The sequence below is a fragment of the Octodon degus genome, unplaced genomic scaffold (assembly GCF_000260255.1).
Source record: "Octodon degus isolate 3935 unplaced genomic scaffold, OctDeg1.0 scaffold00072, whole genome shotgun sequence".
Taxonomy (NCBI): domain Eukaryota; kingdom Metazoa; phylum Chordata; class Mammalia; order Rodentia; family Octodontidae; genus Octodon; species Octodon degus.
In genome coordinates, this window is record NW_004524648.1 from 5,675,345 (window position 1) to 5,695,597 (window position 20,253).

General features: G+C 37.3%; 1 protein-coding gene across 3 annotated transcripts in view; it reads right to left on the reverse strand.

Annotated features, from left to right (window-relative positions):
- Positions 1–20,253, reverse strand: part of Nlk (nemo like kinase) — a 170,651-nt gene that overhangs the window by 37,062 nt on the left and 113,336 nt on the right. For all 3 annotated transcript variants that reach the window (XR_002821945.1, XM_023719922.1, XM_023719923.1), the window contains exons 4-5: positions 2,308–2,414; positions 862–947 (exon numbers count right to left, since the gene is read on the reverse strand). Coding sequence is in view for 2 of the 3 variants with exons in the window: in XM_023719922.1 (XP_023575690.1) it covers positions 862–947; positions 2,308–2,414 (193 nt within the window). In the remaining variant the exon portion in view is untranslated. The remainder of the gene's footprint in view (positions 1–861; positions 948–2,307; positions 2,415–20,253) is intronic.

Genomic DNA, 20,253 nt, shown 5'->3' on the forward strand with positions numbered 1-20,253 from the left:
GCTTTAGACCACTGAGCCATCTCACCAGCCCCATTTCATGGTCATTTTGACTTTAGGAAAGAGCTGGAAGTGGCATGGTGCCATATCTGGTGAATAAGGTGGATAAAAACACACAGTTGTATTTTTATAAATCTGCCTTTCTGTTGGAAAGTACTTGGCAGCAATAATCATTGTATACTTGATCATACCTCCTAAGACATGAAAAGCAAATTCCAGAACTGCCTCAAACAGTGGCAAGAACAATGGGCTAAGCATGGATACATGTGTTCACAGAAGGGGCATTAATGGCAATGTATGTTTTACTGGAATACTTTTTTTTTTTTAATCCTGGGACTAAAACTCAGGACCTCATGCTTGCCAGGCAGGCACTTGCCAATGAGCTATATTCCCAGTCCTGGAATACATTTTTAAATTTTATCATTCACTGTATTTTTTGATTATTCCTTAGAAATGTCGACTATGCAAAAATATAGGAAATCTTAAAAAACACATTTCATTCTTATATAAATAAATCTAACTTTCATTTAGTTCTAATATATATTTCTTCTTAACAATTGAACAACAAAACACTTCCAAAACAACCCAAACCAGTGTAACAACATGAAAAGATATCAGCTTCTCTTTTCTTTCTAGTCATGTTTTAATTCTCATTTGAGTATTTCCAAAAACACCAAAACATGAATGAGTCATGGCTGTAGTTCAGTCACTAATGGTCATGACTAGTGTCACTGCTAGAGAAAACTTGGTTCTTTTAATTTTCAGTAAGTTAATGAAAATAAGATGAAAAAAAATTGTTCTTAAGTCTATGTTAGGCCTGACATTCTCATTTTCCTTCAGATCTTTAAATAAACTGAAGAATACCTTTAGAACACAGTTGCTGTTCACAAGGAGATTCCCTGGCTTAATGTCTCGATGTAAAATGCCAGCTGAATGGAGATATTTCAAACCTGAAATAAGAGACAAATTTAATTGTAGTTATTTAATTTCCTTTCCTCAACCAATGATCTGGGAAAAAAACTTAGAAGGAAAGAGAGTAGAGGACTTTAAAACTGTTCCCTAAATAACTGCATAATGAATATTATTAAAAGCCTAACTTAGTCCCCACTCAAAAAACTATAATTCTGCTGCAGTAAAATGTCATGAAAGGTTTGCATAGTCTGAGACAACGTCTATAATTTAAAAGATTACATAGGCTAAAGCACAGATAAGTTTCTTAAGCACCAGAATGAAGACGAACCCTATGAATACCCTTGAATTGCTCATCAGTGTGGCTGCTGGAATCCTGCCATCAATACTCTCAGCCTAAGATTCCGAGCCTGCTCCAACAAAACACTCCTATCAACCAAAAGGAGCCTGGCCCAGTAGATTCTTCACTCACAATCAAGAATGTAGTTCATCACTTTTTAACTTTTTGGAGCTTCAGCACTGCTAAAAGTGACAGCTTGAAGCTGAACTTCTTTTTTAAAGTAGCAAATATTTTTCAAAAGTATAAAAAGTGCCAATAATCTTTCCCATTTCCCTTACCAAACAGTATCAACAAATTTATTGGATGTGAATATTTTAGTTTTTAATGTTTAATCTTTTTGGCAGATACTATCAGACTCTCTACAGGATCTCTTAATTATATGAATTCTGTGAAAAAGTTATTTTACTAGATTAAAAAAAGCTGTTTCATCTTCAAATAATTCACTAGCAGCAACAGTAAACTCCTAAGGAACATATCTGATGGCCAGAGGTATCAATCACGTTAGCCCAAATCACTTTTTAGTCAAGGTGCTGCTCTTAATGAGGCAGTCTGGAATCATTTACCTGACTGTATCTATTGGTCTTCTCCATTTGCTTTGGTTTTTAAGGGTATTTTGTTTCTTTACAATTGGATTCAGCTATTCCAGTCAACAGTCTGACAGACCCACTTAACTGCTGGTTTGCAGAATGGGTGTCATCTAGAGAGATATAGTCACTGTTGAAATTAGGCATTTCATGCCACACCCTCCCATTCTGTGATAGAGCTAAAGGCTATTTACTGGATTTGTAACAAACCATTCTGCTTATTTACCTTCCTACATTAACCCATTCAACCGAGACGAATTTCACAGGGTCTTCTCTTCCACCACAAAAATAACTATTTGGTCATCCTAAAAACCTCTTATTTAATATCAAATATAACAATAGTAAGATATATCTTAGCCCAAAGAAAAAAGAATTTTAGGGAAAAGGAATGCCTTAGAAATCCAGATTAAAGTTCGAATGAAAAGCAAAGCATGTTATATACGTCATGACACTCTGTCTTCATAAAGAAAATCTTACCTCGCAAAATCTGATAAAGAAAAACTTTGACATGATCTGAGCTGAGTGGTTGAGGAGAGACGATAATTTTATGCAGGTCACTCTGCATCAACTCTGTGACAACATATCTTGAGGTTTTAAGTTAAGGACAGTTCAGAGACTTCAGCCCCCAATCCCCTCTAAAGAAAATTTCTATTCTCAAGGATGGATAAGTTTAATGAAAGAAAGCTTCTAGACAGCATGACAGAGGTGAGCATTCCAGCCTTCATGAGATAAAATACTGCCAGATTTAAAAGAATGTAGATGTTTAAAAGTTCACAGAAATAAACAACCAAATTATTTCCTTACAGTCAGCATTTATAAAAGTGAAAATATTTTAATAGCCAAGCAAGGAAAAGTGTGAAGACCAAACAATCTCAAGGTCTACTAAGATATGCAACTAGATCATCCTTTAAATCCATCCAAACATCTCAAGGTCTACCCAGACATATTAACTAGAACATCTTTGAACCCAAATAAAGGGAGTAGGATGTTGGTGATCTCATTCTAAGTCACCTTGGGAAGACTACAACTCATCAATCAACATGGTTTAAATTATGAAGTATGACACTCCAAAAAATGTATAATATGGTCAGATCACATCCAAGTCTCTCCATCATGTGAAGAACTTAATTCTTTTACTGTTTAACTTTGCATAATCTTAAGAAACCTTGCCAGGCCTAATGGTATATGCCTGTAATTCCAGCACTTTTGGGAGGCTGATGCAGGAAGATCATGAGTTTTGAGGCCAGCCTGGGTTACATAGTGAGTTCAAGGCCAGCCTTAGTTACATAAAAAGATCTTGTCTCAACATTTACGAAACCTCCTTAATAAGTTTCAAGTTGCCTTGTATTCTGTTGTGTCCTGTTTTGTTTAATCAATACATGGCAGATGATAAAAGGATAGATGGATCCTGGGGAGCTACAGAGATACGGAATTCCAAACTCCTGCAAAGCACATGAGTGTCACAGACATTTAAGATATCACTTTTGATCTATCTAGAACAAAACAGAGAACAGATTACAATGGGTGATCCTGCCTGTAAATACTTATTAAAAAGTCTGTGTGATAGCTAGGTGTGGCAGCACATGCTCTAAGTGATCCTAGCACTTAGAGAGCCTCCTTATGGAGGCTGAGGCAGGAAAACTTGAGTTTGAGCTAGTCTGGGGCTACGTAGAGTTCAGCATTAGCCTAGACTACATAGAAAGAAACAACAAAAAAGTTGAGCAAATTTTATGATTTAACTATGACAATCCTTAAGAGAATTTCCAACGGCCAACTTGGAAGCAGGGAGAGTACTAGTTGCAGCACTGACACAAACAGTTGAAAACTCCCTACTCTTCCAGAGATTTTCTTTAAATGGCTTTAGGATACTAGACTTCTTTTTCTAGACTTCTTTTCTTTTCTTTCCTCTCCTCACTGCTGGCTCTCCTTTATTCTCCCGCCATTTAATGTTGAAAGATCCCAGAGCTTGGCTCTACCTTCTCATGTATCTGAATCCAGTTCTACTCCTTTAAGTAAGGTCCACGCTAAACGTGCTCACACCACCAACCCCTAGCTTTACACGTTATCCTTGGCATTTGTCTCTTTCTCATTCCCTTTCCCATATGAAATCCTATAGGTTCAACTTCAAAATTTAGTGGTGATTAGGCCATGTTTGCCATGTGCATCATTATTAGTATGGCCCGGGACCCCTTTGTTTGTAAAACAGTAGCAAAGTCAATTTTTTCATTGGTTTAATTTTATCTGTTTATTACATAGAAAATGTTTATTGTATTATTATATGTATATTCATAAATATAAAGGTTTCTAAATGTAAATACTTTAATCTTAGGTATTATCATCTAGCTTCTTTCTGAAAAATAGATTTGCCTCAGTGAAAGTGAAAAAATGGGACCTGGCATGTAAAAATGATTATAGAGGACAGTTTCCCATGACATCTTAGAATTATTCTATAAAATGAGTGGTAGGATATTATATTAAATTTAGTTTTTAATACTTCTCATTCAATGTTTGAGAATTTTTAAACGAACAACTCAAAAGGATTAGTGATCATGCCTTAACCACTGCCTAGAATCTACCTCAAATATGCTGCCATGCTAGTCCTCTTATACATTCACCCACTGCTCTTCCCATCATCAATTCATCTATTTTTTGGGGGATGCACTTCAGTTATTTTTTAGCATCAGGCCAAATTGTGCCACTCTTCTGCAAATTCTTTCCACTTCATTTTCAGTAAAAGCTGAAGATCCTCAAAAAGGTTTTTTGGGGTGGGGGATCTCCCCAGCCTCTCAAATAGGTTTTAAGTTTATACCCTATCTGGTCTTTTTACTTCTTTGACAAGTCTTTCCTATCACTTTCCTCATGGTTATTCCCTGGATACATTAACTACAGTCTAATCTTGGGCTTTTGTTCTAGCTCCTCCCCCCGAATGGATTTTTCTTCCCAATATTTACCTAATTGTTTATCTTTCAGATATTGCCTACCTGGACCAATCCCTGCTCAACTGCTACCTGCCTGCACAGTCCTGTCTTTTCCCCTTACTTATCTTCCTATATAACTTGCTTATTATGCTTATTGTCTTTTGTAAACTCAACATAGCTCCATGAAGGCAAGGGCTTTCCAAACTCTCAGAAACAGTACCTATACATACTAAGACCCTAGTAGGCACCAGGTGTACCATTAGATATCTTAAATATATCATCTCATGTATAATTCATGGCAATGCTACAAGGTAGGGTTCACAGATAAGGACACTGAAGCTGACATCTTCCCATGGCACTGCACAATCTTTTATATAATGTTAAGCGGTTATTTAGAATTTCTTTTCGTGTAATATATCATGAACTGAGCAACCCCCTATCACGGAGTGTTTAAGTTATTATATTTTCAGCATAATGTGGTACTCTGTGGAGTTTTTAAAGCTTTATGGTACTGCTTCATGAGAAAACTTCAATTAAGCCTAAATTCTTTCTTGGGTTAATCTATTTCTCCAGAAAAGAGCCATCTTCTGCTACAGGAGGTACAGGTCAGGCTGCCATGGACAGAGGAGAGTGGTTCTAGGAGCCAGAGCCAGAAATACCACAGTTAACAGTACTGTCTCTGGGAACAAACCTTCAGTTTCCTGCAGCGTAGGTGTATCTTACACAGGTTTATAACCAGTCTTATGTTTAGATCCACGTGTATCCCTACTTTCTGAGATACTTGGTGCCTGTAATTGCTAAGCCTTTTTTGTGTTCTGTAACAAGAATCAACCAGTCTCTGGCATCATACCATAGCCAGTTTAGATTTTCTGCCTCTTCTTTGAATTTTTAACACTTTACTGACATTTTTAGGACTGCAGGAAGGGTTGGTAGTAAAGATTTGTAGTCTACCAATTGTTTTCAGGTTGAAATCATTTACATTTTATTGATCACATATATATATGAGCATGAGAGATACAAAAGAAGACATGCAGGAATATGGGGAAAACGTTCCTCTTCTTTGATTAATTTTCCACTGGGATGATAATTATTACTTGTATGGCTGCTTTCATTATTAAAGATATTAGGTCTCTTGTATTTACTGAACCCGCAACTCCCCCCTGTAATATCAATCACAAGATAGGGACAGAAAAACATTCCCATTTGTCCAAGTTTTAGTAAAAAATCTCAATTAATTTTCCTCCCCACATACCTGCCTGGTATTGGCAATTGAACCCAGGGAGCACCGAGATACATCCCAAGCCCTGCATCCCCCTCTTTGAGACAGGGTCTCACTGGGTATTTCAAACTTGTCTCAAACTTATGGTAATTGTCCATCATGTTACTGAGTGCTGGGATGATAGACATGTACCACCATATCTCAATATTCTTGAGTTGTACTAATTTCAGAAATCTTCAGAGATAAAAGCAAGGGAATATTACATTGGAAAAAACACAACAAAACTAGAAAACCTTCACAACTGTCATTACCATATTAAGTGCTGTATTGTCCTCCCAAAATTTTTATGTTGAAATCATAATTCCTAAAATGATAATATTAGGAGCTGGGGGTCCTTCGAAGGTGATTAGGTTACAAGGACAGAGCCCCCATGAATGGGCTCATGCTCCTCTAAGAGAGCTTATTAGTCCTACCTACCTATTTTGTCAGTAGTCTGTCTGCCTGTCTATCTCTATCCATCCACCACCCATCCACCGACCTACCTACCCAGATACCATCTTTTTCTTGACATAGGTCTTGCTATGCAGTCTGTACTGGCATTGAAATGACTATGCAGGCCAGCAGCCCAGGCCGGTCTTTAACTTGCAGCAAACCTCTCAGCCTTCTGAGTGCTGGTAATTATAGATTTACAGCATGCCCAACTCTTTCAACTATTCAAGGTCAGAGCAGGAAGACTGTATGTACCAAGAAATGGGCCCTCAGCAGATAACAAATCTGCTATAATCATAATTTTAGACTTCCCACCCTCTTTTACTCCAAGAAATAAATTTCTGTCATTTATCAACTACCTAGTGTATAGTATTGTTTGTAGCAGTTCAAATAGACTATGACAGTTGCCAACTTGAAGTTTTATTGAAGAAAAAATAGTCCTAGAGAAAGAGAGTATGAAGAAGCATTTATCTGTATGGGATGTCAGTCATGTCTACTAAATTTATTGACAATTTTTTTGCTCTTGCCAGCACTGAGAAGTTCTTGCATGGTTATGAAGAAGAGGCTGTATTCTATTCTGTCTCATATATATACAAAAGTGGCAGCCAAGTTGTGATGCCAGGATCTTCAGTGTTAGTAGTGACAGTTGGTATGCATGCGAACAGCACAGAGAAAACATCTTAATTTTCAAGTTATCAGGTTGAATTCAGAGTGTTGATACTTGGAAAATCTTGCTTTGATTTATAAAAGGAACAAATTGGTACAAAAGCCAATAACAGAATAAGTATGGAATAATGTCATATGTTTTCTTCTAACAGTGACTACATTTTCGAAGGGGAAAAGGGAAACTGTGGAATAGGCACTATTCTATTTTACAACTAGTTACTCCAGAAAAAAAATCCTACATTTTATTTGCCATTACAAAACATTTCAGGTCTTGATGTTAATGACCCTAGGCCTAAAAAATTCGAACTGACAAACTGGACTCAAGCTGGTGTTGAGCTCTCTTTGTAGCCTCAGGCTGGTCTCAAACTTGCAATGATTCTCTTGCCTCAGCCTCCTCAGTGCTGTGATCACAAGGGAATACGACCACGCCCAGCCTGGACTATTTTTCTGAACAACAACAGTTTTATATGGTAAACTTAAAGTATTATCAGGTATCAAAAACTTAGGCAAAGGCTTTCTTTGTTTTTTAATTTTTATTTATTTGTGTGTGTGTGTGTGTGTGTGTGTGGCCAGCTCAGGCCACCAGAGGGCGCGGCTGGCTGGCATGTGGTGCTGGGGATTGAACCGTGGTCCCTTTGCTTTGCTAAGCTTGTTCAAATAGGTGCTTTAGACCACTGAGCCATCTCACCAGCCCCGGCAAAGGCTTTCATAATCAATATAGAACATGATTTTCCCAGCTGGATATTTATTATTTATTTATTTGATACAGAGTCTCAGAACACAGTTCAGACCATAGTGGTCCTCCTGTCTCAGTCTCCCTAGTGCTGGGATTACAGGCATGCATCACCATGCCCAGTTTCAGCCTGGCATGGAGTGTCTGGGGTTCCCAGGCTGGCATAGCATGTGGTACTGAGATCAGGCTTGGGTCCTTGCAAATGCCAATTGGTTAGACCAGTGAGCTACCTTCCCAGCCCATGGACTATTTTTTGATCAACAACAGTTTCATATGGTAAACCTAAAAGAATTATCAGGTATCAAAAAATTAGGGGAAGGCTTTCATAATCAATATGAGCATGATTTTGAATAAGATAATTCCTCCATATGAAAACCACATACTCAAAGGCCGGAAAGATAGATCAGTTGAATAAGCACTTGCCTGGCAAGTGCAAGGGCCTGAGTTCAATCCCCAACTTTGCAAAACAAAACACATATACATAATTTTTCACAAAATATAAGCCAGCAAATATTTCCTCTATTAAACACAAATGACTATTACCATTGTTTTCAGGATCCATAAACTCAGAAAACTTTTCACTGAATTTCCTATTAAAATATTCAGCAAAAGAGAGTTTAAAAGAATGCTACTTTAATATCTCTGCTTGAGAAGATGACAGGTAGGGTTAAAAAAAAAAAACAGGCAAGTAAAGAAATTCTGATTAACCCACAAAGTCTAGGGCAAAAACATAAAGTGCTTTTTTACCTTTACCATTTTCTGTTTAAATTTGTGCAGAAATGCTTCCTCTTCCTTTAATAGCATCTAAACAAAAAACAGTGAGGGCATCCTGAATACAAGATTTTTTTCCTAAACAAAATAATTAAAACAGCGTCTCTGCTAAGAATGCTTTATCACATGTTAATTCAGCAAAGTAAATTCTTAGCGGAAATACATTTTTTTTACTCCAGGAATAGAAGACTTTTTTTCCCTTCCAACACACACATGCACAAACTAACAAACCAGGCCAATCTTTTAAAATTTTCTTTGGAAAATATAATTACTGAATTTTAAAATTTAACACTATATATCTGCAAAAATTTAGAGGCAATATATACCACTTTATAATAAGGTTTCTGCCCTGCTCTGGCAGAAATCCTCCGAAGTCTCAATCCACACATAATGTCTCCCAGATGTCTCAAATAGTTGCCATGCCAACTGAAGCAGCTTAAATTAAATAAGGGGCCGAAAAGGCACCTGCATCACTCCAGGTCTGTTGTGCATTAAATAAAGCTCTCTTGACAGGGACTCAGAGGTGCCATTAACTGGAACAGCATCTATCTGGTTACTGTTTGAGTAATTCAATGAGGGGGCTCCATACAGGAGTAAAACAGGGTGCTCATTCCCTCTCCTAGTCTTTCGAAATGGGCCAGCCTCTCCAACAGCTGGTGTACCTACCAGATCAATGACCTTAAGATACCATTAGGCAATGATCAGCTACAGAACTCAAGTTACAGTTATGAGAATTAACCATTTCCCCCATCAAAAATATCACTAAAAACACAGTACACAGTATGCCAACCTCAAATGATTTGAACAGCCCTGCTACAAAATAAATTGCTGCTGATTGCAGCAATTAGTAAAGTAGCTCCATGAAATATGAATTTCAAAATGTACTGATTTGCTTCAGAAAACGAATGATGCAAATGAATAATTACAAATGTATCGGGGAGGCAAGTGCAGCTCTGATGCATCAGGTGCCCCAGGGAGACAATGGCGCCTCTGCGTTGCTTTAAAGAACTAATCATTTTTTAAATTTTAACACTTCATGCTTCTTTACTGCTTCCCCAGTATTTCTTACTGTATATCATCACTTAATAGGAAAACTGGCTGCAATGGCTATGTGCTTCAGCCAAGGCGACACTCCTAGCTAAGGCTGGCACTGAGGTTTCCTGACTCACAGGCCAGTGCTCCCTCCATGACACCAAGCTGCTTCCTAAGCAAGCCTGCCCTTGTGTGTCTACATTCCTTTTTCTACTTTTTTTTTTCTTTTCAGACTGGGGATCAAACCCAGGGTCTTGTGCATGCTAGGAGCTAGGGAAGCATTCTATCACTGAACTACACTTCTCACCCCACCATTCCCATTTCTTAAATATAATCACACTATGCAGGTTTGAAATAAATGATAGCTTAATTTTGTATTTTTAATTATGAGCTATGAGGAGAAAAAAAGAAAAGTATGCTCTATAAAAATAGCTACAAAGGGTTGGCCAGATAGCACAGCAGGATTCCATTCCTGGAATGGCACACCATGCTGGGCCAGCCACGTCCCTGGGGCATGCTGAGATGGTGACAGACGGCATGGTGGCGTGCGCCTGTAATCCCAGTGCTGGGAAGGCTGGAAACAGGAGGATCACTACAAGTCCGATCTACCTAGTGAGATCCTGCCGCCCTTATACTAAACACAATTAAAAAAAAAAAAAAAAAGGCTATTTTATAGGCTGGTGAGACAGCTCGGCAGACTAAGTGCCTGCTTAAGCAAGCACAGGGATTGTGGCTTGATTCCTGGCACTACATGCTGCACCAGCCCTGACTCCAGGAGTGCTGAGCTGGCTACCAAGACCAGGTGTGGTGGTGCACACCTGTAATCCCAGTGCTAGGAAGGCTAAGACAGGAGGATCACTATGCGTCTTAGCTGCATAGTGAGACCCTGTACTGAATACACTAAATAAACAGCTATAGTAAATCATCTTATCTAATCCTCACAATATTTAAACTGTAACTATTCCTACTTACAAATTGAACAGACTGAGGTTGGGCGAGGTTAAGATGCTTGACACAGTATTTCAATTCAAATCTGGGCTGAAATGATTCTCAAGTCTGACCTTTTGCTTTTCTAGTGAAGGAATATAAGGCTGATAGGCCAAATAATGATTCCTTTGCCAATAAGAAGGCTAAAAATCTTAAGTTTTTGTTGTTGTTTTTACACTTCATTCTTTACCTGCATCTCTCTTTACCTCCTGAGTATTCAATAAGAAGGCTAAAAATCTTAAGTTTTTGTTGTTGTTTTTACACTTCTTCTTTACCTGCATCTCTCTTTACCTCCTGAGTATTCAGTTATTCAGTTCCTTCAGATCTTCCTGATATTTCTTTAGTCCAATGACAAAATTAAGTTCATCAATTTAAGAAACATTTTCCCTCCATCTATGAAACATATATGGTCATGTAAATAGCTTAATGTTTTTAAATGGATGAGAGGAATTTAAAAAGTATTATGTGTAAAAGAAACAGGGGATTCCAGGCTAATTTTTTGAGTGAACTGGGCCTGTGGCCCTTGAAAGGTAAATGGCAAAAAACCAAAAAACAATTAAAAGACTGCTAGAAATACAGGACAGGCATCTGACAAAATATGGTAAAAATGAAGTGATGTATGATATTTCTATTCTCTATTAATATCAAAATTCATTTGCTTTTGGTTAAAATCTTGATTTCTTCATAAAAATATCTATAAAATTATGTTTCCATTTTCTTTTTCATATACTGAAAATACAGGATATTACACAAGCACATCATCATGAATGGGCCATAAATTCAACTTAATCACTATACATTCAAATTCACCTTCCTTTTTAGAATAACATCCATCAGGGCAAACAGCAGTTGTTAATGCATAGGGCAAATATAAGCAGGAAATCTTACTAGCCTCCCATGAAAGCTGCTAGGAAGAAAATGCCTTCATGGAAGACATAATTAGAGGCAGGAAAAAGCAATAACAAGAAACCTTTAGAGGATCAAGGCAATGAGTAGGAACATATGAGAGATACCAGAAGGGCAAAGAAAAGAGGGGCATGTTTAGAACTAAAAACAGATTTGTACAATTTTCTGATGCAAAAAAAGATTATGGGCAAGAGGACTAGGAAACTAACCTAGAGCCTGGCAACCAACTACACTCAGTGAAATGTTAAGCCTCCTCTGACCTCTTGTTCCAATTTTAGTAAATCTCAACTATGATCAGAATTTTTTTAACCTACCTCTACACATTGCTGTGTTTATTTTAGGAAATAATTTAAAAATGCAGTATAATCAGCCTCATACCAGAAATCTTCACTACCCCAACTGTCAAAGACACTTCTGCAGGAAAAGCCACACAATCATCACAGAAACAAATGCTGACATCAAATTCTGACCTTCAATTATGAGTAGAATGATTTAATATTTTCCTTTTTTTAGAAAATCATGATTACTTAAGCAGCCTCAGAGGATGCAGGACCAATGCCAATAACATCTTTGTTTAACTGTCATTATTAACATCAATAAATACCGACTGGGTACCAAGTGGGTGTTGAGAGCATGCTCACTCAATGACAAGACAGGGAAAAAAAGATTCTTTTCTAGACAACACTGAAGGAGTTAGAAAAAGAATGATATGGGACTATAAAAGTCAAGTAGATATGACAAGGAAGCAAAAAAATTTGATGTACACAGACACTGAAGTTTGACCGAAATAACAGCTGATTATTCAAAGTTTTCTATGTGTTAGGCATCCAGTTTTAAATTTATTTTGCCCAGTCTGCTTTTAATTACTCTATAAAATAAGTCTTATTATAATCATCATATAAAGAAGCAAAGAAGTTTAGAATGGTGAAGGTTCTATCAAAGGTCATAGTATTTAATACAGGTAGTGCTAGATCCCAGCCCTTTTCTTAACTTGTATTCTCTTTCAAAAGAGCAAGTACACTGCAGAAACGTAAAACCACAGGTAAAACAGAACAAAATTATTCAGAAGGGAGAAGGCCCAGAAACTTTAAAATACGGAATTAAACAGATTTATCAGTGGGAGGCAGTATGATGTAGGCTTTGGAGTAAAAATGATTAACATTGTAATTGTGTCAACTTACTAGCTTGGTAACATTTGGCAAGTTAAATAGTTCCTCTGTTCCTACATTTATAAAATAGGTCCAGTGACACCTACAACACAGGATTATCACCAGCACTTAGATATATGGATTCAGAATCACATATAAATCTCTGCCACAAAAGAAACAGGGATTAGGTGGAAATAGATCTGATCCTAGTCTGGACACTCCCTGAACCCAGGTGCTTGAGCTCCCAGAAAGACTCTTGCCAGTCACTGGACCCTGGGGAACAATAGCTATTCTGCTAGGTCATGGCACACGCGGCCCACCTTCTAGGGTACACTGCACCCACAACAAGACATTAGCCACTGTTATAGGTTTGTACTCAACCAGCCTCACCCAATCCCATTCCACCTAAGCCCATCTCATGAGCCCCTATGACACTATTCATAAAAGACCCCATTCAATAAGTCTGACTTGGCCCCTCCTTTTGAGTTACTCCAGATCATGCCTGGAATCCCAAATAAAGGCAAACCCTTCTACTGGGTCATTACCATTTACCCAACAGCAGCTAAGATCATTATCAGAATCACGAGGATGACAGGCTTATTAAATATCAATATGCTAGATGCTTGTGCCAGAAGTTCTTTTTTTTTTTTGGGCAGAACCAGGGATGGAACTCAGGCCCTTGCACTTGCCAGGCAAGGGCTTATTCTACTGAGCCATCTCCCCGGCCTCTGTGCCAGAAGTTCTAACACACATTAATAGCCCTGTGAGAAAAGAGTATTACCTCTGAGAAAACAGGATCAGAGAGAAGTATCAAGTAACTTTTTTCAAGGTAAAAAAGTTGTAACAGTATGTGTGTACATGTGTATCAGGATTTGAACTCAGGACTGCACTCATGACCATGATTTTTGCCACAGTGTATTTGGACTGTGTTTTATTTCTTCCAATATCCATCCCTGGGCAAAAAACAAAAGCAAAGACAAAACCCCCCAAAATGGCAATAACTCAGAAAAGATCCTTTAAGCCAATGTGATCTCAAAAAGATCACACAATCTCAAAAAGGTGTCACAGGAATGGGTGTGGTGATGCACACCTGTAATCAATCCTACCACTTGGGAGGCTGAGGCAAGTGGATCCTTGCAAGTTCAAGACCAGCCTGGGCTACAAAGTGAGCTCAAGGCCAGCCTGAACTGCAGGGAGACCCTCTCTCAAAAAGATTAAAAAAAAAAAAAAAAATCACCACTGAAGAAAGAGAAAAATTTTACTCATTTATTAATGCAGTCTCATGTGGGTTGTTGGCAATAAAAAACATTATGTCAATGATAGTCACTTTCCTTCAGAGTTCATTCACAAAAGGACAAAAACTCCTTTTTAGACCACAGAAGGCTTTCTTTAGAACAAAGCATTAAAAAAAAAAAAAGAAAAAAAGTACCTATATGGTTGATTTTGAATAGATGGAATAATTCAAGGGAATAATTACAAAAGTAGACCTCTGTGGACCTCTGAGAACCTACACAAAAGTAACTCATAGTTTTGGTATGAGCTTCTAATAATCTGAAGGATTTCTCAGTCTTGAGCCCCGAGTGTTGAAAAATAGCTATCAGATTAGTAACCTGTAACTAATATTTCTTATATAGAACCCAACAAGGAACCCACCGACATATATGCACAAACAAACTGTGCTTTCTCATGCAAATATTTCTTTTGGAAAAATGCCATTTTACTTTGATCCTATTTTCTACCACTTGGTTCCCTTGCTACCTCTAAGTAATGTATAAGTAAGAGGAAGACTGACAAACATAATTATCAGTCCTACTATCAATTGTGTAATTCAGTGTTTTTGCTTAATAACAACATTTAGAGATCAAGATAATAAGTATTACATAAATATATTTTACTCTGGCTGAAATATAGATTTGTGGTAGAGTGGTACAGATCAAAGTTTCCTGAGGGACAGCTCTCAAACTGAGTTGACAACAGGAGACTTAGCTGGTCTGTGAAGTGGTTAAAAGCCCTACTGATTCTCCGTATCATTCAATTCAGGCAAGTCGCATATATTTAGCCGCTTCTGAAACCCCTAGGTCTTCACAATAACACATGCTTCCTGGTGTCTAACAATCTTAAAAATCTGAAATAAAGTCAGGATAGTAAAATCTGACAGAAAAGATCAAATACAGTCCTATGAACGCCCTTAAACCCTCACACTTGAATCAAATATGTCATGCAGCTAATAATCAGAAGGTTAACCAGAAGGTTAAGCAGTTCAGGGGGATGATAATGGGGTTTTGAGACTTTTCAGAAGCTCAAATTAGGTGTGGCTTTGTAGTTATTTGATATTACCTTTTAATAGTTGAGATCCCCGACAGTATTTTATTCCCCCCAGCTAGGAAGCTTTAGAGATGAATTTATTTTTTAATAGAGAGGTGAAGAGACTAAACTCAAACTTCAGAATTTTTCTCCTTCACCTGAATACAGGTGTTTCAAAGAGCTGGTAAGAAAAGTTGCTCCAACTATAGCAACTCTCTTCAAAGCAAAGAAGAAAAATCTTCCAATGGAACTTTAAAACAGTTTTTTTTTTAAACAACCTTAGGATCTGTAATACCTTAAAGCCTAGATAATCTTTATGCAGACAGGAAGGGTTTTCAAAGGAACTATAAAAAGAGATATGATGACCATTAAGGGGATAAGAAGCTTAAATGCCACATACTATTTTTAATACTGTGTCCATTCATATCATTTTAATTGCCCAAATAATTGAGACAAGTATATTATTCTAATTTTATTAATGAGTTAATTGAGACACAGAGAAATGAAGAAACTTACTCAAGATCAAAGAGGTAGTAAGAGGTAAAGCTGGGATTAAAATCTAAGCAGTCTAATTAAAAACTCTGCTGTCTCTGTTCACTATCATAGATTACATTCTATTTCTTTAAGCTAGCAGAATACTGGTGATATAAGCCCTGAATCAGTCATTTTGAAACAAATGCATGCTGAAGACCTCATTCCTATTTTGTAATGTGACAGCAAGTCACTAAACAAAAAAACTTATCAGACTGCAGATCTAAGGGATGATGAGAGTGTGATGGAAAGAAAAGAGAGGGATACTAATTTTAGACACTACTGTTAATTATGCTTCAACACCAAAGACTGTAGGAAGAACAAAGGTAGACACCTGGCTGGTCTAGTTTTTTAATGTAAGGATACTCTGAGAATACAGGATGAAGGTCAGTTTTCCACATTCCTACGTTCAGGCCTGCCTTAGATTTTTCTCACCTCTCAGATAAAAGAGAAAGATAAAGCTGATTCATTACACAGTACTTAAGAGAATCAATAAGAAGAGGGGTTTATAAAGTACCAAGAATAAATTTTTATTACTGTTGGATAAAGTGTTATGCAAACATCATAACATAACACTGCTAAATAAGTGCTTTAATAATACAAAGCAAACCATTCTGGACAGCTCAAGTTGTGCACATGTGAAAAGTTGTCATACTGTTACATGAAAAGCTACCTATTAAAAAAAAGCTACCTATAAAATTCAAAATGTCTCACGATGGAGTTTAGAATTACAGTGGGTATGCCTGTAATCCCACCATTTGAGAGGCTGAGCCAGGACGATGGACCCAAGCTTGAGGCCAATCTGAGATACAGTTCAGGCGCAAGGCCTGAACTGCACAGTGAGATCCTGTCTCAAAAGTAACACAAATAAGGCACCTACTTAGAACAAGCTCAACAAAGCACACGGACCGCGGTTCAATCCCCCAGCACCACATGCCAGCCAGCCCCGCTCCCTGGTGGGCTGAGCTGGCCACACACACACACACACACACACACACACACACACACACACACACACACACACACACACACACACACACACACACAAATAAATAAAATAAAAAAAAAAGTAACACAAAAAAATTAATATATAATAATACAAAACGAAACAAAACGGAGGCCAGGTATGGTGTATGCCTGTAACGCCAGAACTCAGGAGGCTAAGGCAGGTGGACTGCTGTGAGTTCAAGACATGCCTGGACTACAAATTGAGTTCAAGGCCATCCCGAACTGCATAATGAAACCCTGTCTTAAAACAAAACAAATCCCCTAAAACTAAAATAATAAAACAAAACAAAACAAATTAAAGCAGGATGCCTTGCCTGATAAATTGAAGAATACTTTTAATGATCTCTTCGCAGTGAACTACTGATGCTGTATGAAAAACTGTTAATGCTGTATAAAACCTTTCAAAAAACAAAATAAGAACATTTAACTAGGTTGGGAAAATTTAAAATGGAAAGTGTACTCTATCACCATATTTCCCATAAAGTACATATGAAAAGAAAGCCTTTGAAATCCCAATTTTAATCCCTATACACAAGAATGAGTTAAAACATGCTTAAACTTACTTTAAGCATTAATTCTGAAATCCTATTATTCTTACTTGCAAGAAAATTCCACACTACCAATATGTGAAACTTAATAAAATTACTTTCCTCACATTTTTTTCTTCTCAAATCAGTTTCATAAGGAAAGAATTTTCAACCTAGATCTTAGACATAAAATTGTCTGATCTGAAATATAAGTGAAGATGCTACACAGTTATGGATAAGGAGAATACTGTTCATAGATTTTGTTGATTTCAAACAATGCTTTTCACAGGAAAGAAAAAAGCAATGTTTCAGAGAGGGCTCTGGGCTCTCTTGTAATAAATGGCCATCCCTAAATCTCATCATTTTCTTTGCAACAAAAATCATGGATGTCTTTACAACTAGAAAAAAATCAGTGTGTGCTTCAATTAGGCTCACTGACCTTTTCTGAAGCACGTCTGTGCTTCTCTATAGAAATCAGTGGAATAAAAGGTCATTTGGTTAAGATGTCTGAATATGGCAATCGCTCTTTCAGGCAAAGGCAAATTCGTTTTCTTTTGAAGTACTAATTTGCTGCATACGATGTCAAAAATTATAACAACCTTAATTGCAATTTAAAATCAATTTTACCAACAGATTAAAAAAAAAATAGAAGCTGGAAAGCTGTCATTCTACTTTGTCTGTTAAAGCTCTGAATGTTGCTGGATGAGTACATGTCACTAAGATTATAACTACGTACGTCAGAAAACAAGACGATAACCCTAGAGAAAACAATGTTATTCCAAATCTCAGCTCTCTTTTCAAAGTGCTCTGGAAAAGGCGAAAGCAAGCTGCGTGTCTGTCAAGTGTGGATGGGGAAGTACAGTGATTACTAAACTCTCACTACACAATCCTCCAAAGCAAATGCATACACACAGAAATTCACGTTCATTTGAAAGGTGAGGTCCTACCTATATAAGAACATTTTACTGCTGAAAATCTTAATTCATGAAGAGAAAAGCCTAATTCTTCCAATATTTAATGCAGAGAGTAAAGGATACACGCATTTCTTATTCTCAATAGAATGATTTTTTTTTTAAACCTCAAGACCATTTTCTTTAATGATCTGAAGTAACTGGTCAGAATTAAGTACTGTTTCCAGTTAAGCTGGAATGGCTTAGTTATCTGAAATGGGACATACATGGAACTATTAATTAGTACAAGGAGAACAGCACTTTTATGTTACATACTTACATAACACATCCAACTATACATTACTAGCTGTGATTATGTGATAATCCTTACACAGGTGATAATACAATAAATAAATATTAAAACTTTCAAAATGTAATGAGCCCTCAAGTTCCTGTCATTTAATGGTGCAACAAACTTCTATTTCCAAACAATTTACTATCACTATGCAGTTTGGGCTGGCCTTGAACTCACTTTGTGGCCAAGTTGACACTGAACTCACAGTGAACCTCTTGCCTTAAGTCTCCCAGGCCTGGGATTACAGGTGTGCACCACCATACCAAGGTCAGACAATTTAGTTTTATTTTTAATTTTTTTGTGGTACCAGGGATTGAACTCAGGACCTTGTTATTGCCAGGCAAGCGCTTATTCTACTGAGCTATCTCCCTGTCCCCACAATTTAGCTTTAAATGTGTCCTGACCAATACAATTTGAGAACATTTACTCCAATCTCATTTACCTTACTGAAAAACATACAATCGTGGGCCGGCCAGATAGCTCAGTGGACTAAAGTGCCTGTTTAGGCAGAGCGCAGTGGTAGGGTTTGATCCCTGGACTGCTGTGTCAGCCCCGCCCCCAGGGTGTGCTGAGACAGCGACTGAGACTGGGTGTGTGGTAGTGAACAGCTGTAATCCCAGCGCCTGGGAGGCTGAAAACAGGAGAATCACTAAGAGTTCAATCTACATAGTGAGACCCTCTAGACCCTGTACTAAATACGTTAAAACAACAAAACAAAACAAAAACCATGAAAACAATGTCATCATGGGAACCCAAGAGCAGATTGCTCTCAGTGTAACTGGCATCCTAAATAGAGCAAGGGGCCCTCAATACTCCAATCCTATTTATAGGCCCTCCCCACCTACCCAGTGCTATCCATCACCAGAAGTTCATTCTTGGTTAGAAATTTTAAAACAGATCTGAAGGGCAGAAAGGATTCAAAGTATATGGAGAACAACACTCCCTGAGAGAGTAGGAAATGGGTATCAAAGAAGGCTGTTTCTGAGTATTTTTTACTGGCAGCTGGAAGGAGATGACAAAAGGTAATCCACTTAAAAGAATCTACCTCCTATGTGCAGGTATACAATCTGACATAATACCTCATCTATTCACAGTACCTACTTTCTAAAATTTATAAAATATTATGCATCTAGATGCATCACTCATTAGCATTCTTTCATACTGCTACTTAATTAGAATAGCTATGCAAAAAGGGCTAGATGATCCAGGAAGAGGAATCAGGTATGGCTTAAAAATACTGTGAGGAAAATTAAGAATAATGACTGGCAATACTGAAAATATACTTATCCCACTAACATGTAATTGCTTTGGTATGGGAAGGACTACTGTGAATGTTCTGTTCTATGAAAATTATAAGATGCAGATTTGTATATACAGAATAGTTAGGACAGATATACAGCTACTTTTGCTTAATTCAATGAGAAGAAAGATTTGTAGTAATAGTGCTTGGACCGGATATCCTGTCTGCTTCTTGTACTATGGATAATCACTAAGAAGATAACAATGTATAATGTATAATATATTAATTATTGAAAATGTCCTATTGATCAGCTTTGAAACTGTCTCATTGATATTTGTTTCTCAATAAAAGAAAAGAAAAAGAAAATTATAAGATGCAGATTAAGTCTTCAGAGCTTTTTCTGAAAGGTGAAGAGAGAGGGAAAGGCAGGGTGAGGTTTTTTTTTTTTTTTAATTTGTAAGAAAACTCACTTGATATCTCTATTATCAAATGGATTACTCTGGCATTATAACTACTTGAAAACTACCTATCAGCTTTATTAAACCATAAGCTCCTTAAGGGTAGTGGCAATGGCTATTTTATTCTACATCAAGTTCAAAAGTCAGAATATAAAACAAAAATTTGAGGGCCGGGAAGATAGCTCAGCAGACTAAGTGGCTATTTAGGCAAGCACAGGGACTAGGGTTCAATCCCTGGCAC